This window comes from Bos taurus, chromosome 19, assembly GCF_002263795.3.
Source record: "Bos taurus isolate L1 Dominette 01449 registration number 42190680 breed Hereford chromosome 19, ARS-UCD2.0, whole genome shotgun sequence".
NCBI lineage: Eukaryota > Metazoa > Chordata > Mammalia > Artiodactyla > Bovidae > Bos > Bos taurus.
In genome coordinates, this window is record NC_037346.1 from 25,148,194 (window position 1) to 25,166,472 (window position 18,279).

Below are 18,279 nucleotides of genomic sequence, written 5' to 3' on the forward strand. Positions count from 1 at the left end.
CGTTACTGTCTGAGCCACCAGGACCCAAAGAAGGCCTTAAGCAAACCTGACTCAGCCAACCTAACAAAGCTTGAGAAAGGTCACACTTCTGCAGTTTTGGGTGGGTGGGGGCACACCCAAACACCCACTGTCCTGGGCTCTGTCCTCCCTAGTGGGAGCTGGTACCCTAACGGGTCTCCCCACAGGCCAGGCAGACAGTTAGGGCTGTGCTACTCGCAGGGAGGGGGCTGCTTCTCTGGGTGTCTCCCAGCTGCTCCCCCTGCCAGCGGCCTCCACTGGCACCTCTTCGTGCATTACCTGGCTGCCCCCACCACCCAACCTCATTTTTCTCTTCCTCGCTCTCTCATTTTCTGCCACTCCCCTTCCCATGCCGTCCTAGCTGCTGCTCCCCAACTCCACCCACCCCCAGCCCTAGAAAACCAGTCAAAAATCTAAAGAAAGGTGGAGGACAGGCTTTCAGGAAGATCTTTTTTATTCTTCAGAGATAAAGCTGGATTTCCCAAGGTGTCCAGGCTGGGTTGGGCCTAGATGCTTGATCAGAATTCTCAGGCAGAAGAGTTGGCGTTCTCTTTTCCTCCTGGTTTAGCTGTAGCTCTTGGGCAAACCAACATCTCTGTTCAAAAGGAGGAAAATAGTTAAAATCCAAACCTTTTCTTCGACAAGAAAGACACCCAGTGAGTAAAACGTCTTTCCTCAAATACAGACTAGCACAGAAAGCAAGCAGAAAAACCAGTGTAAAAACAAAATCTTCAAAATCTGTTGTACCTTTCCCAAAGCTAGCTGGAACTTCACACTTGTTTTCCTTTTGATGAAGCTAACCGCCGGCATTTCTCCTAAAGAAATGGATATTTAAAAAGTTGAAGGTGTATAAAGTGGGAAGTGTTAGTTCCTGGGATATCGCTGGTTAAACCTATCCCCAGTTTCTGGAGCAGGGACCTTGAGCTGTAGATGACAGAAAAGTCATAGATAGAGATGAACGTATTTGCAAAGCAAAAATAGAGACCCCGATGTAGAGAACAAATTTATGGATACCAAGTGGGGTTGGGTTGGGGGGAGAGGAGGGTAGGATAAATTAAGAGACTGGGAATGACATATATACACTACTATGGATAAAAGGGGGCTTCCCAGGTGGTTCAGTGGTAAAGAATCTGCCTGCAATGCACGAGACACAGGTTCGATCCTGATTGGAAAGATCCCCTGGAGAAGGAGATAGCAACCCACTCCAGTATTTTTGCCTGGAGAATCCCATGGACAGAGGAGCCTGGTGGGCTACAGTCCATGGGGTCTCTGAGTTGGACACAAATGAGTGACTAACACTTCCACATTTTTTTAGTGACTAAAAAACAACAACAATGTATAAAAGAGATGACTAATGATAACTTACTGTATAGCACAGAGAACTCTACTCAATAGTCTGTAATGACCTATATAGGAAAAGAACCTCAAAAAAAGTAAACATATGTATCTGCATAATTGATTCACTTTGCTGTACAGCAGAAATTAACACAATATTGTAAGGCAACTGTACTCCAATAAAAATTTTAAAAAGAGAAGAAAAGGGAGGCCAGTGAACTAGGAGGGGTCTATGGGAGGTTTGGGACAATGTTTAATAGAGGACTGTCATCATCAGGAGGGTGGACGAACAGATTAGAGGATACCCACGCTATGGCTTCCCTGGGGGCTCAGATGGTAAAGAATCCGCCTCTAATGCGGGAGACCTGGGTTCAGTTCCTAGATTCGGAAGATCCCCTGGAGAAGAGAATGGCAACCCATTCCAGTATTTTGCCTGGAGAATCTCCATGGACAGAGGAACCTGGTGGGCTACGACCCATGGGGTTGCAGAGTCGGACGCCATGGAGCAACTAAGCACAACACAGCACCCCATGGACTCTTGTGTGTGTGAGTGATAGTTGCTCAGTCATGTCCAACCCTTTGCAGCCCCATGGACGGCAGCCCGCCAGGCTCCTCTGTCCATGGGATTTTCCAGGCAAGAATACTGGAGTGGGTTGCCATTCCATTCTCCAGGGGATCTTCCCAACCCAGGGATTGAAACCGGCTCTCCCACATTGCAGGCAGACTCTACCATCTGAGCCACTAGGGAGTCCTCATGGACTCTTACAACATTAAAAAAGAAAAGGAAGGGGCAACATCATTTGACTTGGAGGGATGCCCTTCTTATTATTGGTTATTGATGAATCCTATACAAGTAGTGTGTACAATTGGACTCCAAATGTGTGTGTGTGTGTGTGCGGTTATATATTAGAGTTGCCAGATAAAATACAGGCTGTCCAGTTAGATTTTAATTTCAGAGAGACAAAGGATTTTTCTTAGTATGAGTATGTCCCATGAAATTATTTTGTAGTTATTTTTGTCCCAAGTAATGAATTTTTCTTTGCTAAATTCAGCAAGCCTATCATTAAGGATGGAGAGAAGTATGAAAGGAAATTTCAGTTGTAGGAGGCAAGGGAATATGGCACTAATAACACCCTCAGCAAGTATGAAATTCACTCAGCTTGGTAAAATTGTGTGCTTGTGTGCGTACAGAGATGCTTAAAGAAGTTAGAACAAGATTTAGGTCTACTACTTTGTAAGGGGTGTGCGTCATATATTCAGGAAAAAAGGCAAGTGGTGGAGTCATGAGTCTAGGAAGATGATATATGGGGGAAGAAAACCAGTTCAATCCCCATGGAGGCTTGTCAGGTTTTTGTGAACAGAGGTGACGTTTTGGAAGGACGCCCACCTGGAGGCTGACACTAGCACTTCATGGCATGGCACTTGGGAGGTGGGATGGGTGTGGGGGGGATTAGCTGTATCTTTATGTTTGTTTGTATGGTATCATGGCAAATGGTCACAACCAAATCTAGTATTTAGTACTGGCAAACTCCGGGAGATAGTGAAGGACAGGGGAGCCTGGTGTGCTGCTTTTCAAGGGGTTGCAACGAGCTGGACACGATTTAGCTACTGAACAACAACAATAACTTTTGTATTTTGAAAAACATCAAATAATGAAAGTATTTTAAAGTGAGACATCCTTTATGGGGCTTGAGAGCATAAGCTCTGGAACTATATCCACATGTATACCTGGCTGGATTCTGCCACTCTCTAATTGTGAAATCCTGGGGAAGCCATTTGACCTTTCTGTTTAGTTTCCTTATCTATAAGATAGGGGTAAAATACCTTCCTGATGTTTATAATGATTAACCATTTGTAAAGAGCTTTGCCACCCCATGGACTGTAGCCCCTCAGGCTCCCCGGTCCATGGAATTTTCCAGGCAAGAATACTGGAGCAGGTGACCATTTCCTTCTCCAGGGGATCTTCCCGACTGAGGGATCAAACCCATGGCTCTTGCATCTCCTGCATTGGCAGGCAGGTTCTTTACCAGCTGAACCACTGGGGAAGCCCCGCTTTGCACTGTAACTGGTGCATAATGGTTAACTACCTCTAATGCTAATTCTTCTTTATTGGAAAGTAATCTAGGATGTGAAAAATCAGGTTATTGAGGCTGCAAATCCTGAGCTACTGGAGGTAAACCTTAATCTGCTGGAGGCAAGATACCAACTGACTTAGGATCTTGACCAAGGTTCTGATCTCTGGACTGCAGTTGCCTTATCTACGCCATGAGAGAGCTAGACTGGATGCCTTCTATTCATTTGTTTGCTCCAAGGTTTGGGGGCATTTGCTGTGGTCAGTAACTAGGCTGGGAACTGGAGATAGAGATGAGAGACTGGCTCTGCCGTTAGAAATGGGAGGTGATGAACATATATACACAGGGGATAAGTGAGAGTAGATCCGGACACACAGAGAAAGGGGAGATAGTGTTGTCTGAGGACATCTCGAAGGACTTTCATTTCTTTAAACACTGTCCTGATGGCTCATAGCTGGATATGGAGGGAACAGAGGCTGGGTACCTGGTGGTGGTTTAGGGTTGGCAGGGGAAGTAGGATATCACACTGAGAACATCTCCTCAGAATGTCATAGGCTGTCTCATCTTCTACAGGAGAGGAGGCTCTGAGCTTGCCATTGGACTTCAAAGACAGATTCGTGGTTTTGTTTGTTCCTCGTGGCGCTTGCCTTGTTGACTTTTCAGAAAGAAAGGGAGCTCTGTGTCTATTTTTCAGCTTTGGACGGACATCTTTCTCTGCCTTGGAAGTCTGGTCTTCAGCAGCCCAACTCAAAGGGGATGAAGGAGGAATTTCTGGTTTCCCCACTGGAGAAGGTGTCACAGCACCTGAGACTCGACGGCATCTATCCTGCAAGGGTGAGTCAAGCATCAAATTTAAAAATGACCTCAGCTTTAATGGTGGACAATACAATAGGCGAGCTAACCTGAAAATTTTCCACTCCAAACTCTTTAGAAATGCTGGATATAATATGACAAACGTTCACTGAGCTGACTTTGCAAGGAAGCAAGCAAACTCATGTTCCGGGAAAGAAGACGTACCTGTTAAGCACATGAGGTAACCCTTTAGGAGGAGATTGTGGGGTCAGTCTCATGACTAAGAGCTTGGATGAGAGAAAAGTCCCATCCACATGATGTGTGAAATTGGAAGAGTCCCCTTTCCCTGCACGAAGCTGGGAAACTTGAAGTCTGAACTACGGTGGCTGAGAGACAAAAATTGACTAACTGGAAAAGGGAAATGACAACAAAGCTTGTCTACCTTGGACTAGAAATTGAGCATGAGGTGATAAATTCTGAAGAAGAGAGAGAGAGGGGAAAAAAGCAAACACATATGAGCCTATTGCCCTAAGGGGCTTCTCTGGTAGCTCAGCTGGTGAAGAATCCGCCTGCAATGCAGGAGACCCATGTTCCATTGCTGGGTTGGGAAGATCCACTGGAGAAGGGATAGGCTACCCACTCCAATATTCTTGGGCTTCCCTTGTGTCTCAGCTAGTAAAGAATTGGCCTGCAATGTGGGAGATCTGAGTTCGATCCCTGGGTCGGGAAGATCCCCTGGAGAAGGGAACGGCTACCCACTCCAGTATTCTGGCCTGGAAGATTCCATGGACTGTATAGTCCATGGGGTCACGAAAAAATGACAAAGCTTGTCTACCTTGGACTAGAAATTGATCATGAGGTGATAAATTCTGAAGAAGAGAGAGAGGAAACAAACAAACAAACACATCTGAGCCAATTGTCCTAAGCAGGATGAATAAAAATAAATCTTCTCTTGGATACATTGCAGTGAAACCACAGAAGATCCAAAGCAAAGAGGATCTTGAAATCCAACAAAGAAAATGGTTATTGGCAAAGAACAAGCAGCTACACTGAGAGCAGATTTATCAACAGCAATCGAAGAGGTGGGAAGATGGTGAAAATGCTTCAAAATGCTAAAAGAAAATAAAGGTTAATGTAGAATTTGAAATCCAATTAACATTCAAGGATGCAGAATAAAGGAAGTAACTGTGCAGATAACTAAAGATACCTAGACATGTATTTCAGGATGACAGAAATCTTGCCCAGAAGGAAAGCTTGGGATTCGTTACTTCCCTGGTGGTACAGTGTAAGAATCTGCCTTGCAATGCAGGGGACTCGAGTTTGATCCCTGATCAGGGAGCTAAGATCCCACATGCCACAGTGCACTTCAACTACTGAGCTCATACGCTCTGGAGAGAAGCCCACAACTAGAGAGAAGCCCTCACACTGCAGTAAAGATTCCACACGCCGCAACTAAGACCCAATGCAGCCAAAATAAATCCGTAAAATATTTTAAAAAGAAAGAACATCAGCAAAGAGAAAGGTAAACGTATGAGTATATCCAAGCAGGCATGAATTGAATAAAGTGACAGTAATAATAATGACTAAAGAGGAATAGTAGAAAACCAGGTGAAACTAAGTTCCACAGCATTCATTAATACCTAAAAGGTGGAAATAGAGAATCAATCAACATGTTTTCAAATCCATATATTGTTTTTGTGGAGGGTAGGGAATGTAATTTAGATTTTAAGTCAAGTATTCATATTAAAATGCTCTAAATGTCACTAATAGTAAATTTTATATGTATGGTCCCTGATAAACAAAAAGACCTAGATCATCTCTAGGATTTCTTTAGTTCTGATATTCATTGTTCTCTGGATTGAAGGGTAAAGAAAGGACAAACAGTTTGCCATCCAGGAAGAAGGAAGTGAGTTCTTTGGAGAGATCCTTTGGGGAGATTCCCCCAAAGAAAATGCTCCATCCTGTAGAAGAGGGGAACAGCTTGGCCTGTTCCCAAGGTGCTTAGAGTGATGGAGGGAGAAGTCTGTAAATTTTCCCAGGCAAAAGCAGTCAATCAATCCATCACATCATTACATCCTTTCAGAGTCCTCCTTTTGGTACACAGCCCTGATATCAGCTTCATTGTGGGAAGATGGAGAAAGTTATTAACTTTTTGGAGGAAGCTCACAGCCTAATAGAGAAGACTTCCATACGGGATGTGCTGTGCTCTGCTTAGTTGCTCATTCGTGTCTGACTCTGCAACTCTATACAACCAGGCTCCTCTGTCCATGGGGATTCTCCAGGCAAAAATACTGGAGTGGGTTGCCATGCCCTCCTCCAGGGGATCTTCCCAACTCAGGGATCAAATCCAGGTCTCCCGCATTGCAGGTGGATTCTTTGCCATCTGAGCCACCAGGGACATGGGATAGAAAATAATAAAGCAGAGCCTATTTAGGCCTAAATTGTAATTTTCAGGTCCTCAGAGGTGATCAGTGATAGCTGGATTGGTCAGGGAGGCTCCTTGAAGGGCTGGCATAATTGGAATCCAATTACGTGTGCTAAATAAGCCTAAAGCAGTTCACGATGTCCTTTTTTGAACAAAGCAAAACGAAATATGGGAACCTCTTAATATTCATGCTGTGTAAAACTGGACCCAGAATCTACCATTCAAGACTTCCCAGGTGGTCCAGTGCTTAAGAATCCACTTGCCAATGCAGAGGACACAGGTTCAATCCCTGGTCCAGGAAGACCCCACATGCCATGGAGCAACTAAGCCTGGGTGCCACAGCTACTGAAGCCCATGCATCTAGAGCCCGTGTAAGGCAACAAGAGATGTCACAGCAATTAGAAGCCTGGGACAAAGGCTACGATGAAGATCCAGTGCGCCCAATAAGTAAATAAATAAAATGAATGAATTACAGAAAGAATCTACTGTTCATATCATATTTTTTTGCAATATGAACTGGCTATTGGCATCATTGCTGCTGCTAAGTCAGGTCAGTCGTGTCCGACTCTGTGCAACCCCGTAGATGGCAGCCCACAGGCTCCCCTGTCCCTGGGATTCTCCAGGCAAGAACACTGGAGTGGGTTGCCATTTGCTTCTCCAATGCATGAAAGTGAAAAGTGAAAGTGAAGTCGCTCAGTCGTGTCTGACTCCTAGCGATCCCATGGACTGCAGCGCACCAGGATCCTCCGTCCATGGGATTTTCCAGGCAAGAGTACTGGGGTGGGGTGCCATTGCCTTCTCCATTGGCATCATTAGACAATGACAAATTTCTACTCACCAGATGGTGGAAATACTTATTTCCTGGAATCATTTGGTTGCAATAATGACAGCAGATGTTGCTTTCAGGAACTGGAATGCTCTTCCCTGAAAAAGCACAGAAGCAACAGCACAAATGATTGCCTTTGACAATGGCCAGCCCGGCTGCCCCGCTACGTGGCCTGTAGTCCTGAGGATGCCTTGACCCGAGGCTGCCATGAGTGTCCTGCACTGCCAGGGTCCTTGGCCACATGGACCACCCACATTATTTCCATTAAATTGTAAAAGTGCCCTTGGGGCAGCACACAGCCCTGATGAAAAGACGTTTTCCTGGAGCAGGACTGGTTTCCAAGGAGATGGAAGGAGTTGTTACCACAGATGCCAGTCCTGTTCAACCCGACTGCTCTTTCAGTTTAGCCATTTCCGAGCTCTGTGATCAGATGAGGAGTTAACTGCACACATCTTTGTTGATTGTGTTGAAGCTGTGTTGTGCTGTCTTGTTGAAGTTGTGTTGTGTTGATGAAGTTGCATTGTCTTGTTGAAGTTGTGCTGTTGTTGAAGCTGTGCAGTCTTGTTGAAGTTGTGTTGTCGAAGTTGTGTTGATGAAGTTGTATTGTCTTGTTGCAGTAGTGCTGTCTTGTTGAAGTTGTGTTGATGAAGTTGTGTTGTGTTGTTGAAGCTGTGCAGTCTTGTTGAAGTTGTGCTATCTTGTTCAAGTTGTGTTGTGTTGACAAAGTTGTGCTGAAGAGTTGTTTGTTGGCTATGTTGAAACCCAGGCCTGCTGGGAATGTACTTGAATCTTAAGCACCCCAGTTTTTCATTTGCCGATTTTGATAAAATCTTTTACCCAGAGAGACTGACCGCCCAGGGGATTTTCGGCTCTGTCCCCATGCTACTGTTGTTACTAAAACAACCAGTGAGAGGATGTGTTTGGCTCGTGTTCTCTGTAAACACACTTCCTGAAGAGGTAACTGGGTAAAGAGAGGATGCTGTGGCACCAGGTGGCCAACACGTAGGCCCAAAGGTCAGGGGCTACATCTGGATCCTTTGGGAAAGTTCCTGATTCTGTGTCAGGGAACTTGGGGATCCTGTCTGGTTTCTGCCTCTAGCAAGCCCCTGTTTCACTCTGCATAGCTTTCTCATCTCTACAAGGATTCAGGTAGGTCTCTGCCAGTCTGGAGTCATGCTGGAGGAGTTCAAAGGAAGCCTCCCATCTGGTAGGGCCCCATTGCCTCTGCACTCATCTGTGTAGCTCCCAGGTCCCCAACCCCTGGCTTCTTGGCTCCCTGGATCAGTCATTTATTTTTATAAATTAAAAAAAATTCTTTTTATCGGAAGAAAATTGCTTTACAATATTGTGTTGGCCTCTGCCGCACAACAACTCAAATCAGCCATAATTATATGTTCATCCCCTCCTTCTTGAACCTCCCTCCACACCCCATTCCAACCCTCTAGGTTGTCACAGAGCACCAGGCTGGGCAGCTTCCTTATAGTTATCTATTTTACACTTGGTCGTGTATATATGAGGGTGTTAAGGTGGCTCAGATGGTAAAAGCGTCTGCCTGCAATGTGGGAGACCCAGGTTAGATCCCTGGGTCAGGAAGATCCCCTGGAGAAGGAAATGACAACCCACTCCAGTACTCTTGCCTGGAAAATTCCATGAACGGAGGAGCCTGGTGTTCTACAGCCCATGGGGTCGCAAAGAGTCGGGCACGACTGAGCGACTTTCCTTAGTGTATATATGGGGCTTTCCAGGTGGTCCTTGTGGTAAAGAACCTGCCTGCCAAGTCAGGAGACGTAAGAGACGTGGGTTCGATCCCTGGGTCGGGAAGATCCCCTGGAGCAGAGGGCATGGCAACCTACTCCAGTATTCTTGCTTGGAGAATCCTATGGACAGAGGAGCCTGGTGGGCTACAGTCCATGGGGTCGCAAAGAGTCGGACACGACCGAAGCGACTTAGCACACACGAACACAGTGTCTATATGTTGATGCTACTTTCTCAGTTTGTCCTACGCTCTCCTTCCCCTGCTGCGTCCACCAGTCTGACTCTATACCGGAGTCTCCCTTCTCTGTAAATAGGTTCATTAGTACTATTTTTTAGATTCCATATTTATGCATTATGATATTTGCTTTTCTCTGGACCAGTCATTTCAAGACACAGCGGGTGCACAAGAAGGCCACTCTGGAACTAGACTAGCCAGGTGACTTAGAGACACATGCATCTGTCAGCACCCTTGTCACCCGTCCTGCTGAGAGCTCACGATGCTCACCTTTCTGGAGCCGGAGCTGCTCACGCTGACACTTTTCTCTGTGCCGGGCCAGCACGCGGAGCATGACGTGCTGGCCGCAGTCTGGGCAGAGCTCCGTCTGCTGGCCGCAGTGGTGTTCATGGAGGTCCACCTTGTTCAGGCGCACGGCCAGCTGGCAGAACTGGCACTCAACCGGGCGCTCCTGGCATTCCTGGGCCTGCGGGGAGGCCGGCAGGACGGGCATAGTCACTGGCCTGCAGTGACTGCAGTTGCCTTGGGGCTAGGAGCTTATTTCCCTGAGGGGGACTGAAGCCAGTAAGAGAAAGCAGGTGGGAAAGACTGGGGGGTGGGGGTGGGAGGAGGTTGTGGGAGGGGGGCCTCTCCTTGTGAAGGGAACATGAGCTCTCTTGGACCTTGGCAAGAGGGGCAGGGGCAGGGGGCCCTGTGTCACTGGGATAAGCTAGTTCCAGGCCTGCTTGGGAGAGAAGAGAGAGCTGGGGGCGGGAGGGGAGAGCTTTATGACCCGCCCCCTCCCCTCCTCCTGGGCTTGGCAGAAGAAATCACACCTGCCCCTCACCTCGTGACTCTCCAGCGAGTGCTTCGGCACGCTCTGCTGACACATGGCGCATCCCACCTAAATGCGGAGGGAGGTGCTCAAGTCCCACCCTGGCTCTGTGTGTCAGGGATGGGTCTGTGAGCACCTGGGGGCAGGAATCAGGCACCCTCATCTGCCTGCAGCACCAACTCTGAGCTCAGGGACGCATTCATGGGACCCTCTGAGCTGAGATGGATGCCTGAGCTTGAGGAGCTCCAGAAACAGCTGGAGAGAAAGGTTGGCCTTTGACCAACCTTGGCCGTGACTGCCTTCCAAGCACCCCTTTCCTGTTTCTCCTCTTGACACATCTCAAACGAACATTTTACTTTTCCCAAAACAGGGACTTGGCCAACCTCATATGCCTCATATGCCTGTAGGGAAAGGATTGGGAATGGGAAACCGGGGTCTACTCAATGCAATACAGGAAAGAAGTGTAGTAGCTCAGTCGTGTCTGACTCTTTGCGACCCCATGGACTGTAATACACCAGGCTCCTCTGTCCATGGGAATTTCCAGGCCAGAATACTGGAGTGAGTTGCCATTCCCTTGAATCTTCCCGACCCAGGGATGGAACCCAGGTCTCCTGCTTTGCAGGCAGATTCTTTACTGTCTGAGCCACCAGGGAAGTCCAAGTGGCCGTACAGGGAGGGCAGGATTATCTACCCTTTCCACTTTGCGTAGGGGGCTAGGCGCGGGGGCTGAGCAACTTGCCCATGGCAGGCAGCCATGAGATGGGCTGCAGAGAGGACCCTGCCCCTCCACCTCCGTCCCCCAATCTGCCTCCCCACCTGCTGGTGCCCGCCCTGGCAGTGTTCTTCCATCTCATGCTGCAGGACGGGTTCCTTGCATTCTGGGCAGAGGACCAGGTACATCAAGCAGTAGGCCTCATGGAGGCCCAGGTGGTTGGAGGCCACCCTTCTTTTGCTGCAGGATCAAAAGGGAGGAAAACCAGGTTTATTTCATGGTATAAAGCATGGAGCCATATTTTATACATGAGGCTCCTGGATGAAGATCTTTCAAGGCCTCAAGCACTGAAAATATGATGATGAGACCACCTGACTCGCCTTCCCCATGTTGATCTCAAATCAGAACAATGCTGAATCATGACGTAATGGTAAGGATGCTCTGTAAAGCTCTTATGTTGCCCAGGGTGAGCACGGTGGGTAAGAAGGAGCAGGAGTGAGCGATTACAAAGGAACAAGAGAAACCTGTGGGAGGTAATGAATAGTTTCATTGTCTTGATTGTGACTGATGAAATAAAATTTATATTTTAAGGCAGGACAAGAACAAATTAAAGATAAAACTCTGTGTGTGTGTTGGGGGCTCCTCCCTCCCTCATGTGCATTGTGCATCTGTACTACACATTAACCAGAGCCCCTCATAGATGGAAGAGCCTGCTCAACTGTTTCTTTTTTTCTTTCTTCTGATGCCAGGAATATAAATGAAAAGAATAGTGTTCTTTCTCAGCTCTGTGCTCAGTCACAGTGACTCACTGCTCACTCAGTACTCTCTGTGCGTGCTCACCTGGACTAGGCAGGTATCCTTGGTGAACTTTTTGTAAAATGTCAGCATGTCATTCTGATTTATGATCCTTTGTCTCAAAGGCGTATGACTGTGTCTTTGACTTCTAACCCAGGCTTCCCTGGTGGCTCAGATGGTACAGAATCTGCCTGCAATGTGGAAGACTGAGGTTTAGTTGCTCAGTTGTGTCTGACTCTTTGGGACCCCATGGACAGTAGCCCCCCAGGTTCCTCTGCCCATGGGATCTGTCAGGCAAGAATATTGGAGTGGGTTGCCATTCCCTTCTCAGGGGATCTTCTCGACTCAGGGATCGAACCCGTGTCTTCTGCATTGCCAGGCAGATTCTTTACTGTCTGAGACACCAGGGAAACCCTATATATATCTTATTTTTCAGATTATTTTCCATTATAGGTTATTACAAGATATTGGCTATAGTTCCCTGTGCTGTACAGTAAACCTTTGTTGCTTATCTATTTTTAAAAATTAGAAATAGCATTCTATTTATACAAAGTCAAGCAAGTGGAATCAAAATGTCATATTTTAGTTGGGCAAAAACTTGTAAGTTTTCTAATACATATATACCCTATATACTATATATACTATATTATAGTAATACATATATTATACATATCTAATACATATAAATTATACTTAATATTATATATAATAAATAGAAATACAATTATATATTTATTTAAAAATATATAACAAATATAATTATATAAATGATATATAATATATATTATATTACTTATATATATGTATACAAAACTTTTCTACTTGGGGAAGCATGGACTCTTAATCACTAGGCCACCAGGAAAGTCTCCCTTCCGCTATTCTTACCCCTCTGCCTGGCCTGGCACCTCAGCTTTTTTTCCTGAGCTCGTGCAAACGCCAGAGAGCCAGGAGGGTCTGGCTGGAGAAAGACCTTGGGGAGCGATCCCCCTGGTTCCTGTCACAGGTAGGGAGCTTCGAGAGTAAGGTGCCTCAAGGGGTTGGGTCCCCATGATTTAGAGGTGTGGTCTGGGAGCTTTGCTCTATCCCCTCACCCTGCTCCACGGGTCCCTCTAAAGGTGGGGGTGGGCATGGTCTCAGACAATATGCGGGAGCCTCTTTCTTTCAAAGACTAGTATGAAGAGCATACAAATTAGGACCCGAGGTCTGAAAAATAGGAGTAGCCCAGCAGGGATGGTTAGCCTGGCTGTCTGGCTGTAGAACTGTCCCAGAAAGTCTTCAGTACCTGGAGGCGGGGGTGGGGCGGGGTTCAGGGATATCTGCCAACCCTGAGCCTCTCTCACTGATATCTCCTGAGTTTACACCTTCCTATCTCAGGGGCCCACCCTGGCCTTCCTGGGCACACAGACCCTTTCCTCTTCACTTTAGAAACAGACTTATCCTGTCTGCCCCTCTCACCAGCCAGCCTCAGGTCGGCCACCAGGGAAAGCGACTTCTTACCAGTTCCTGCACACCTGCAAGGCTCCCTCCATGTTCTGATCTCCGGAATCTTTCTGTTTCAAGTTTCAGTTCTTGCAGGCAGAGAAACGAAACTGAAAGTGAAGGGCCCACAGCCTAGGAAGGGAGGGGTTTTCAGATTCCTCAGCCCAGGGCTGCTGCACAGTACCTGTGACTGGACATCCAGGAAGCCCGGTCCCTGCCTCCTCCGTCAGCCTGTGCTGCTGCCACCGGCTGTTGCTGCGACCCCTTGGGTGGGAGCCAGAGGCCAGGCCGCCCTGGGCAGCAGCCCCTCCCCTCCCCCAGGCTGGCCTCACTGCATCTGGGTCACTCCATCCTCTTCCACAAAACACTGACCTCCTCGTCCCTCCTGGTCCTCTCACTGATCCTTCCTCTGTAGGAGAGAGCTGGTTGGCCATGTTGAACTCGAACTTGAAGGCCGCTCCTCCTTGAGAACGGCTCCTGACTTCCTGTATTCTACTCTGGTCCGGGTCAGGGGCAGGAGGAACTGGGGGTGCAGGGTGGGGACTGCAGGCTTTGGAGCCACATCCTGTAGCAGCCTGGTGACCTAGGGCACTCACCTATTCCCCCTGTTCAACTCTGTCCTCACTTGTAAATAACAACATTAAACTGTAACTGTAATTAAGCTGTAATGCTAACAAGGGGGCAGGCGAATGGGGAAGTCTTCAGACACAGAAACTGCTGCGCTGAGGGCTGATGTAACTTGCACACATTGCCAGCCAACAGGAAGCAGAATCAGGCTTTGAACCCCGGGCCAAAAGGCCCAGCGCTTGTCTCTCCTAGAATGGCCAGAGGGTCAGGAGCCGGGAATTCGAATCTTGGTAGTGGCCCTAACTGACAACAAGAGTCACTTTAGCCTCTGGGCTTGTTTCCTCATTTCCACCCCCCTCCTCCCGCCGCCTACTCTGGACTCTACAGGGGACCTAGGGAACTTAGGAAGTCCGGGTGCTCCCAGAAACTGTGAAAAATTGCTTTCATTTGAGTACATGGACTTGAAAGGAGTCTGGCACCCAGACTGTTATAAATGACTGGACGAATTGACCCCAAAATTTGAGATACAAAGATATCAAGTTCTGCTAAAGGCAACACGTGTCCAAAATTATATATGCATAATTGGATCAAATGAATGTAGAACAGTTGTTTGTGTTCTTTTCACAGACAGCAGGATGTAATTAATTAGATAAAAATGACAGAACAGTGTATCTAATTGCTCAGTAGAAACTGAAAAATTTGCAGATAATTGCAATTCCATCAGAAACGTTTGGATATTATATACTTTATGTTGACATTTTTAAGGGGATTTAATGTGTATTTCTATTTCCCAGAATCTTATTTGTAAAAAAATACCATGCCTGTCTTTAATTAGCTTCAATATTTACCTTTATTATTCATAAACACGACTAAGACATTGATGTGTTATTGGAATGATTGTGGTTTTGCACATTTGTCTAAGCATCTTAATTTATTTAAACTTTAGTGAGCACACCATCTACATAACCTTACTATACTTGATCAATATGTGACAGTTTTTCACTGTTACATGAGTAAGTCCCTCCTGATGGTCAAGTCAGAAATTGAAAAGGGACCACTGAGGCATGGTGGGTACTCCACACTCAGGCCCTTAGCCTGACGTGTGGCCATTTATTGGGATTCTTGGGGCAGCAAGGATGGTGGATTCCAAACTTGCCCACACTTGCGAACCGCTTGGGAAACTAACCAAAAGCCACGGATGCCTGCCCAACCCCAGAAAATGTGATTTCCCTGGTCCGGCAAGTGGCTGTGACTTTGGAGTTTTTGAAACTCCAAAGGTGATTCTAATGTGGAAACAATTTGGTGTTGGAGGAAAGGGCTGGTTCTGAATGCCAGGAACTTTCCCACCTGAACAATAAGAGAATGGGGCAGATGAGCATCACTCAAGATTCCACAGGTGTGGGGACCAACTCTTGGTGCTCATGGAAGAAAGACAAGAGTGGGTTACTGCAGGAGGAGAGCTGGGATTTGTGGGTGGAAGTCCTGGGAGGGCCCAAGCTTCCTCCCGGTCACCACCCTCTCCCTGGATAAACCTGTCAGGGATGGAGGGGACCTGGCCCCAGGAGTGGGGCAGGGAAGGTCTGGGATGCAGTGAGCATGCTACTCTCATGTCCCACGTGGGTGAACTCGTGAGAAAGCCCACCTAAGCCAAGGTGCAGACAGGCTCTTTGTCTGGAGCTCTTTGTGCTGCACACAGGAAGAGAAGGGGGAACAGGGTATGGAAGCTGCTTACACAACCCCTGCCTCCGCCTTCTTGATAGATCCTCTCTAATGTGTATCTGCACACCCCCACCCCTACAACTGAGGGTCCTCAGAGCTTTCCCAGACCCCAGTCACAGCTGAGCTAACAGAAGGATTCCAAGCATTGAGCGGTGGCACAAGGTTGCCGAGAGAATTCTTGTGATGCCTGCAAATGGAGTGAGAGCAGCTTTTCTAAGGAGGAGAATAGGATTAAGGAAAAGGTTCAGACGTGGTCTCTAGCCAACTGGCTGCTGCTGTTTAGTCGCTTCAGTCGTGTCCGACTCTGTGCGACCCCATAGACGGCAGCCCACCAGGCTCCTCTGTCCCTGCGATTCTCCAGGCAAGAACACTGGAGTGGGTTGCCGTTTCCTTCTCCAATTCATGAAAGTGAAAAGCCAAAGTGAAGTCGCTCAGTCATGTCCGACTCTTAGCGACCCCATGGACTGCAGCCTACCAGGCTTCTCCATCTATGGGATTTTCCAGGCAAAAAAAGTACTGGAGTGGGGTGCCATTGCCTTCTCCACCAGCCAACTGGCAGACTCTAAAATCCAGATACTGAATGAGAGATGTGCCTGCATGCTCAGTCAATAAGTCTTGTCTGACTCTTTGCAACCCCATGGACTGTAGCCCTCCATCCATGGGATTCTCCAGGCAAGAATACTGGAGTGGGTCACCAGTCCCTTCTCCAAGGGTCTTTCTGACCCAGGGCTCAAACCCAGGTCTCCTGCATTGCAGGTGGATTCTTTACCAGCTGAGCTACCAGGGAAACTCACGAGAGCGGATGGTAACAGTAATGATCAGTGATAGGAGTGATCAGTAATGATCAGTAACAGCAAAAATTACTGCTTATACATTTCCTCTGCTGCAGGCATTATATGAAGCATTCTACAGGCAAGATCTTTTTAATCTGCCCAACAGCTCTGATGTATGTATTTTAGCCCCGTTTACATCTGTGGAAATGGGGGCCCAGAGAGGTTAGGTACTTTGCTCACAGTCACACAGTGGGAAAAAAAACAAAAGAAGGTCACACAGTGAATATCAGAACTGGGATTTGAACCAGGCTGATCTCACTCAGGGGTGTATGAACATAAGTCAGACACCAGCCACCTTATTTGACAGCTGGAGGGGATGGGGGAGACCCAGGTTAACGTCCCAATTCCCTTCCTCCCCACCTGGGAAAATTGTTTAATTCCTCTGACCTTTGCTTCCCACTGCTGTCCATCTCCAGGCAGTTTTACACATAGCAAAAATAATGGGGGAAAACCCATGAGATTTCACACACGTTGTCTCCTGCTGAGATCCCCCAGAACAGAGGGGGTGGTGAGATGTCAAAGAGAGTGCAAAGATGAGACTCCTGGGGGACAGGGATCGGTGATGGTGGAAATGGAAATGACCTTGAGCTTTTTAATATCTACATCCTAATTGTCTTCCAAGATGTTTCCTCTTTCCAGACCAGCACACCCCTGCACCACCCCTTCCTTACCTTATCAAAATTCCACCAGTTCTTCAAAGCTAACTCTGATATCATCACAGATATAGGATCTACTTGCTCTGTCTCTGGGTCTGGTTGGCTGCTTATCTGTCTGTAGCCCCAGCTTGTGCTCATCCAACCACAGATGTAGGCTATTTGAGGTTCATCACCACCTCTTTTTTTTTTTTTTTAATTTCGGTTACACCGGATCTTTGTTGCTACACTGCCTTTCTCTAGGTGCAGGGGCTACTCTCTAGTTGCTTCTCACTGTGGTAGTTTCTCTTGTTGCAGATCATAGGCTCTAGGCGCAGGGGCTCAGTTGTTGTGGCACATGGGCTTAGTTGCCCTTTGGCAAGTAGAATTTTCCCAGACCAGGGATCGAACCGGTGTCCCCTGCATTGGCATGTGGATTCTTAACCCCCTGGACCATGCAGGAGGTCCTCATCACCTCTTTCATCAAGCTGTTTCTAATTCATCAGTTTCTGCCAGAGGACCCGCTGAGCTTGTGCCCAGTAGCCTGTGAAGTCTTTGGCTGTGTGTAGTGGGCAGGCAAAGGCTGGCTGAGCTGAATGGGTGTGAACAATGCAGGTCTGAGATAATTAGAAGTTAGAAATCTCCCTTCACTCCCATCTCCACCCCACCCCACCCCAGAACCTGAGGTTCTCAAAGCAACAGTGGATGCCATTAACTTCTGAATTTTTTTAGTTGGAAGATAATTGCTTTGCTATGTTGTGTTGGTTTCTGCCGTACGTCAACATGAATCAGCCACGAGCATACATATGTCCCCTTCCTCCTGAATCTCCCTCCCCATCTTCCCCCCCGGGCCCCAGGTTGTCACAGAGCACTGGGCTGAGATCCTTGTGTCATATAGTAAATTCCCACTGGCTCTCTATTCTACATATGGTAATATATATGTTTCTGTGTTATTCTCTGAATTCATCCCACCCACTCCCTCCCTTCTGAATTTTAAAGAGAACCTATAATTCTATAACTAATCCATAAATAAGTTTTCTTTCATTTTTTTTAAGTTGCAGAAAAATTGCTTTACAATATTGTGTTAGTTTCTGCTGTACACCACCATGAATCAGCTATATGTATACATATATCCCTTCCCACCCCCATCTCGAGCCTCCCTCCCACCTAGAAATAAGTTCTCTTTGAAAACAATTGGAATAGTATAGACGAAGGAAAATTTCTTTCTGACCACCATGCCCGCTCTGGAGCCATCGCTATTTTTAACCGG

General features: G+C 47.2%; 1 protein-coding gene across 7 annotated transcripts; it reads right to left on the reverse strand.

The window, feature by feature from the left end:
- Positions 1 to 454: 454 nt before the first annotated feature.
- Positions 455 to 13,932, reverse strand: XAF1 (XIAP associated factor 1). Of its 7 annotated transcripts, none has more exons than XM_059877885.1 (8): positions 13,631 to 13,925; positions 11,089 to 11,224; positions 10,285 to 10,341; positions 9,729 to 9,924; positions 7,481 to 7,566; positions 3,910 to 4,251; positions 766 to 833; positions 455 to 613 (listed from the first exon to the last, which is right to left on the reverse strand). In XM_059877885.1, exons 1-7 carry the CDS (start codon positions 13,690 to 13,692, stop codon positions 789 to 791), a joined length of 924 nt encoding a protein of 307 aa, XP_059733868.1. In that variant the 5' UTR covers positions 13,693 to 13,925; the 3' UTR covers positions 455 to 613; positions 766 to 788.
- Positions 13,933 to 18,279: the final 4,347 nt, after the last annotated feature.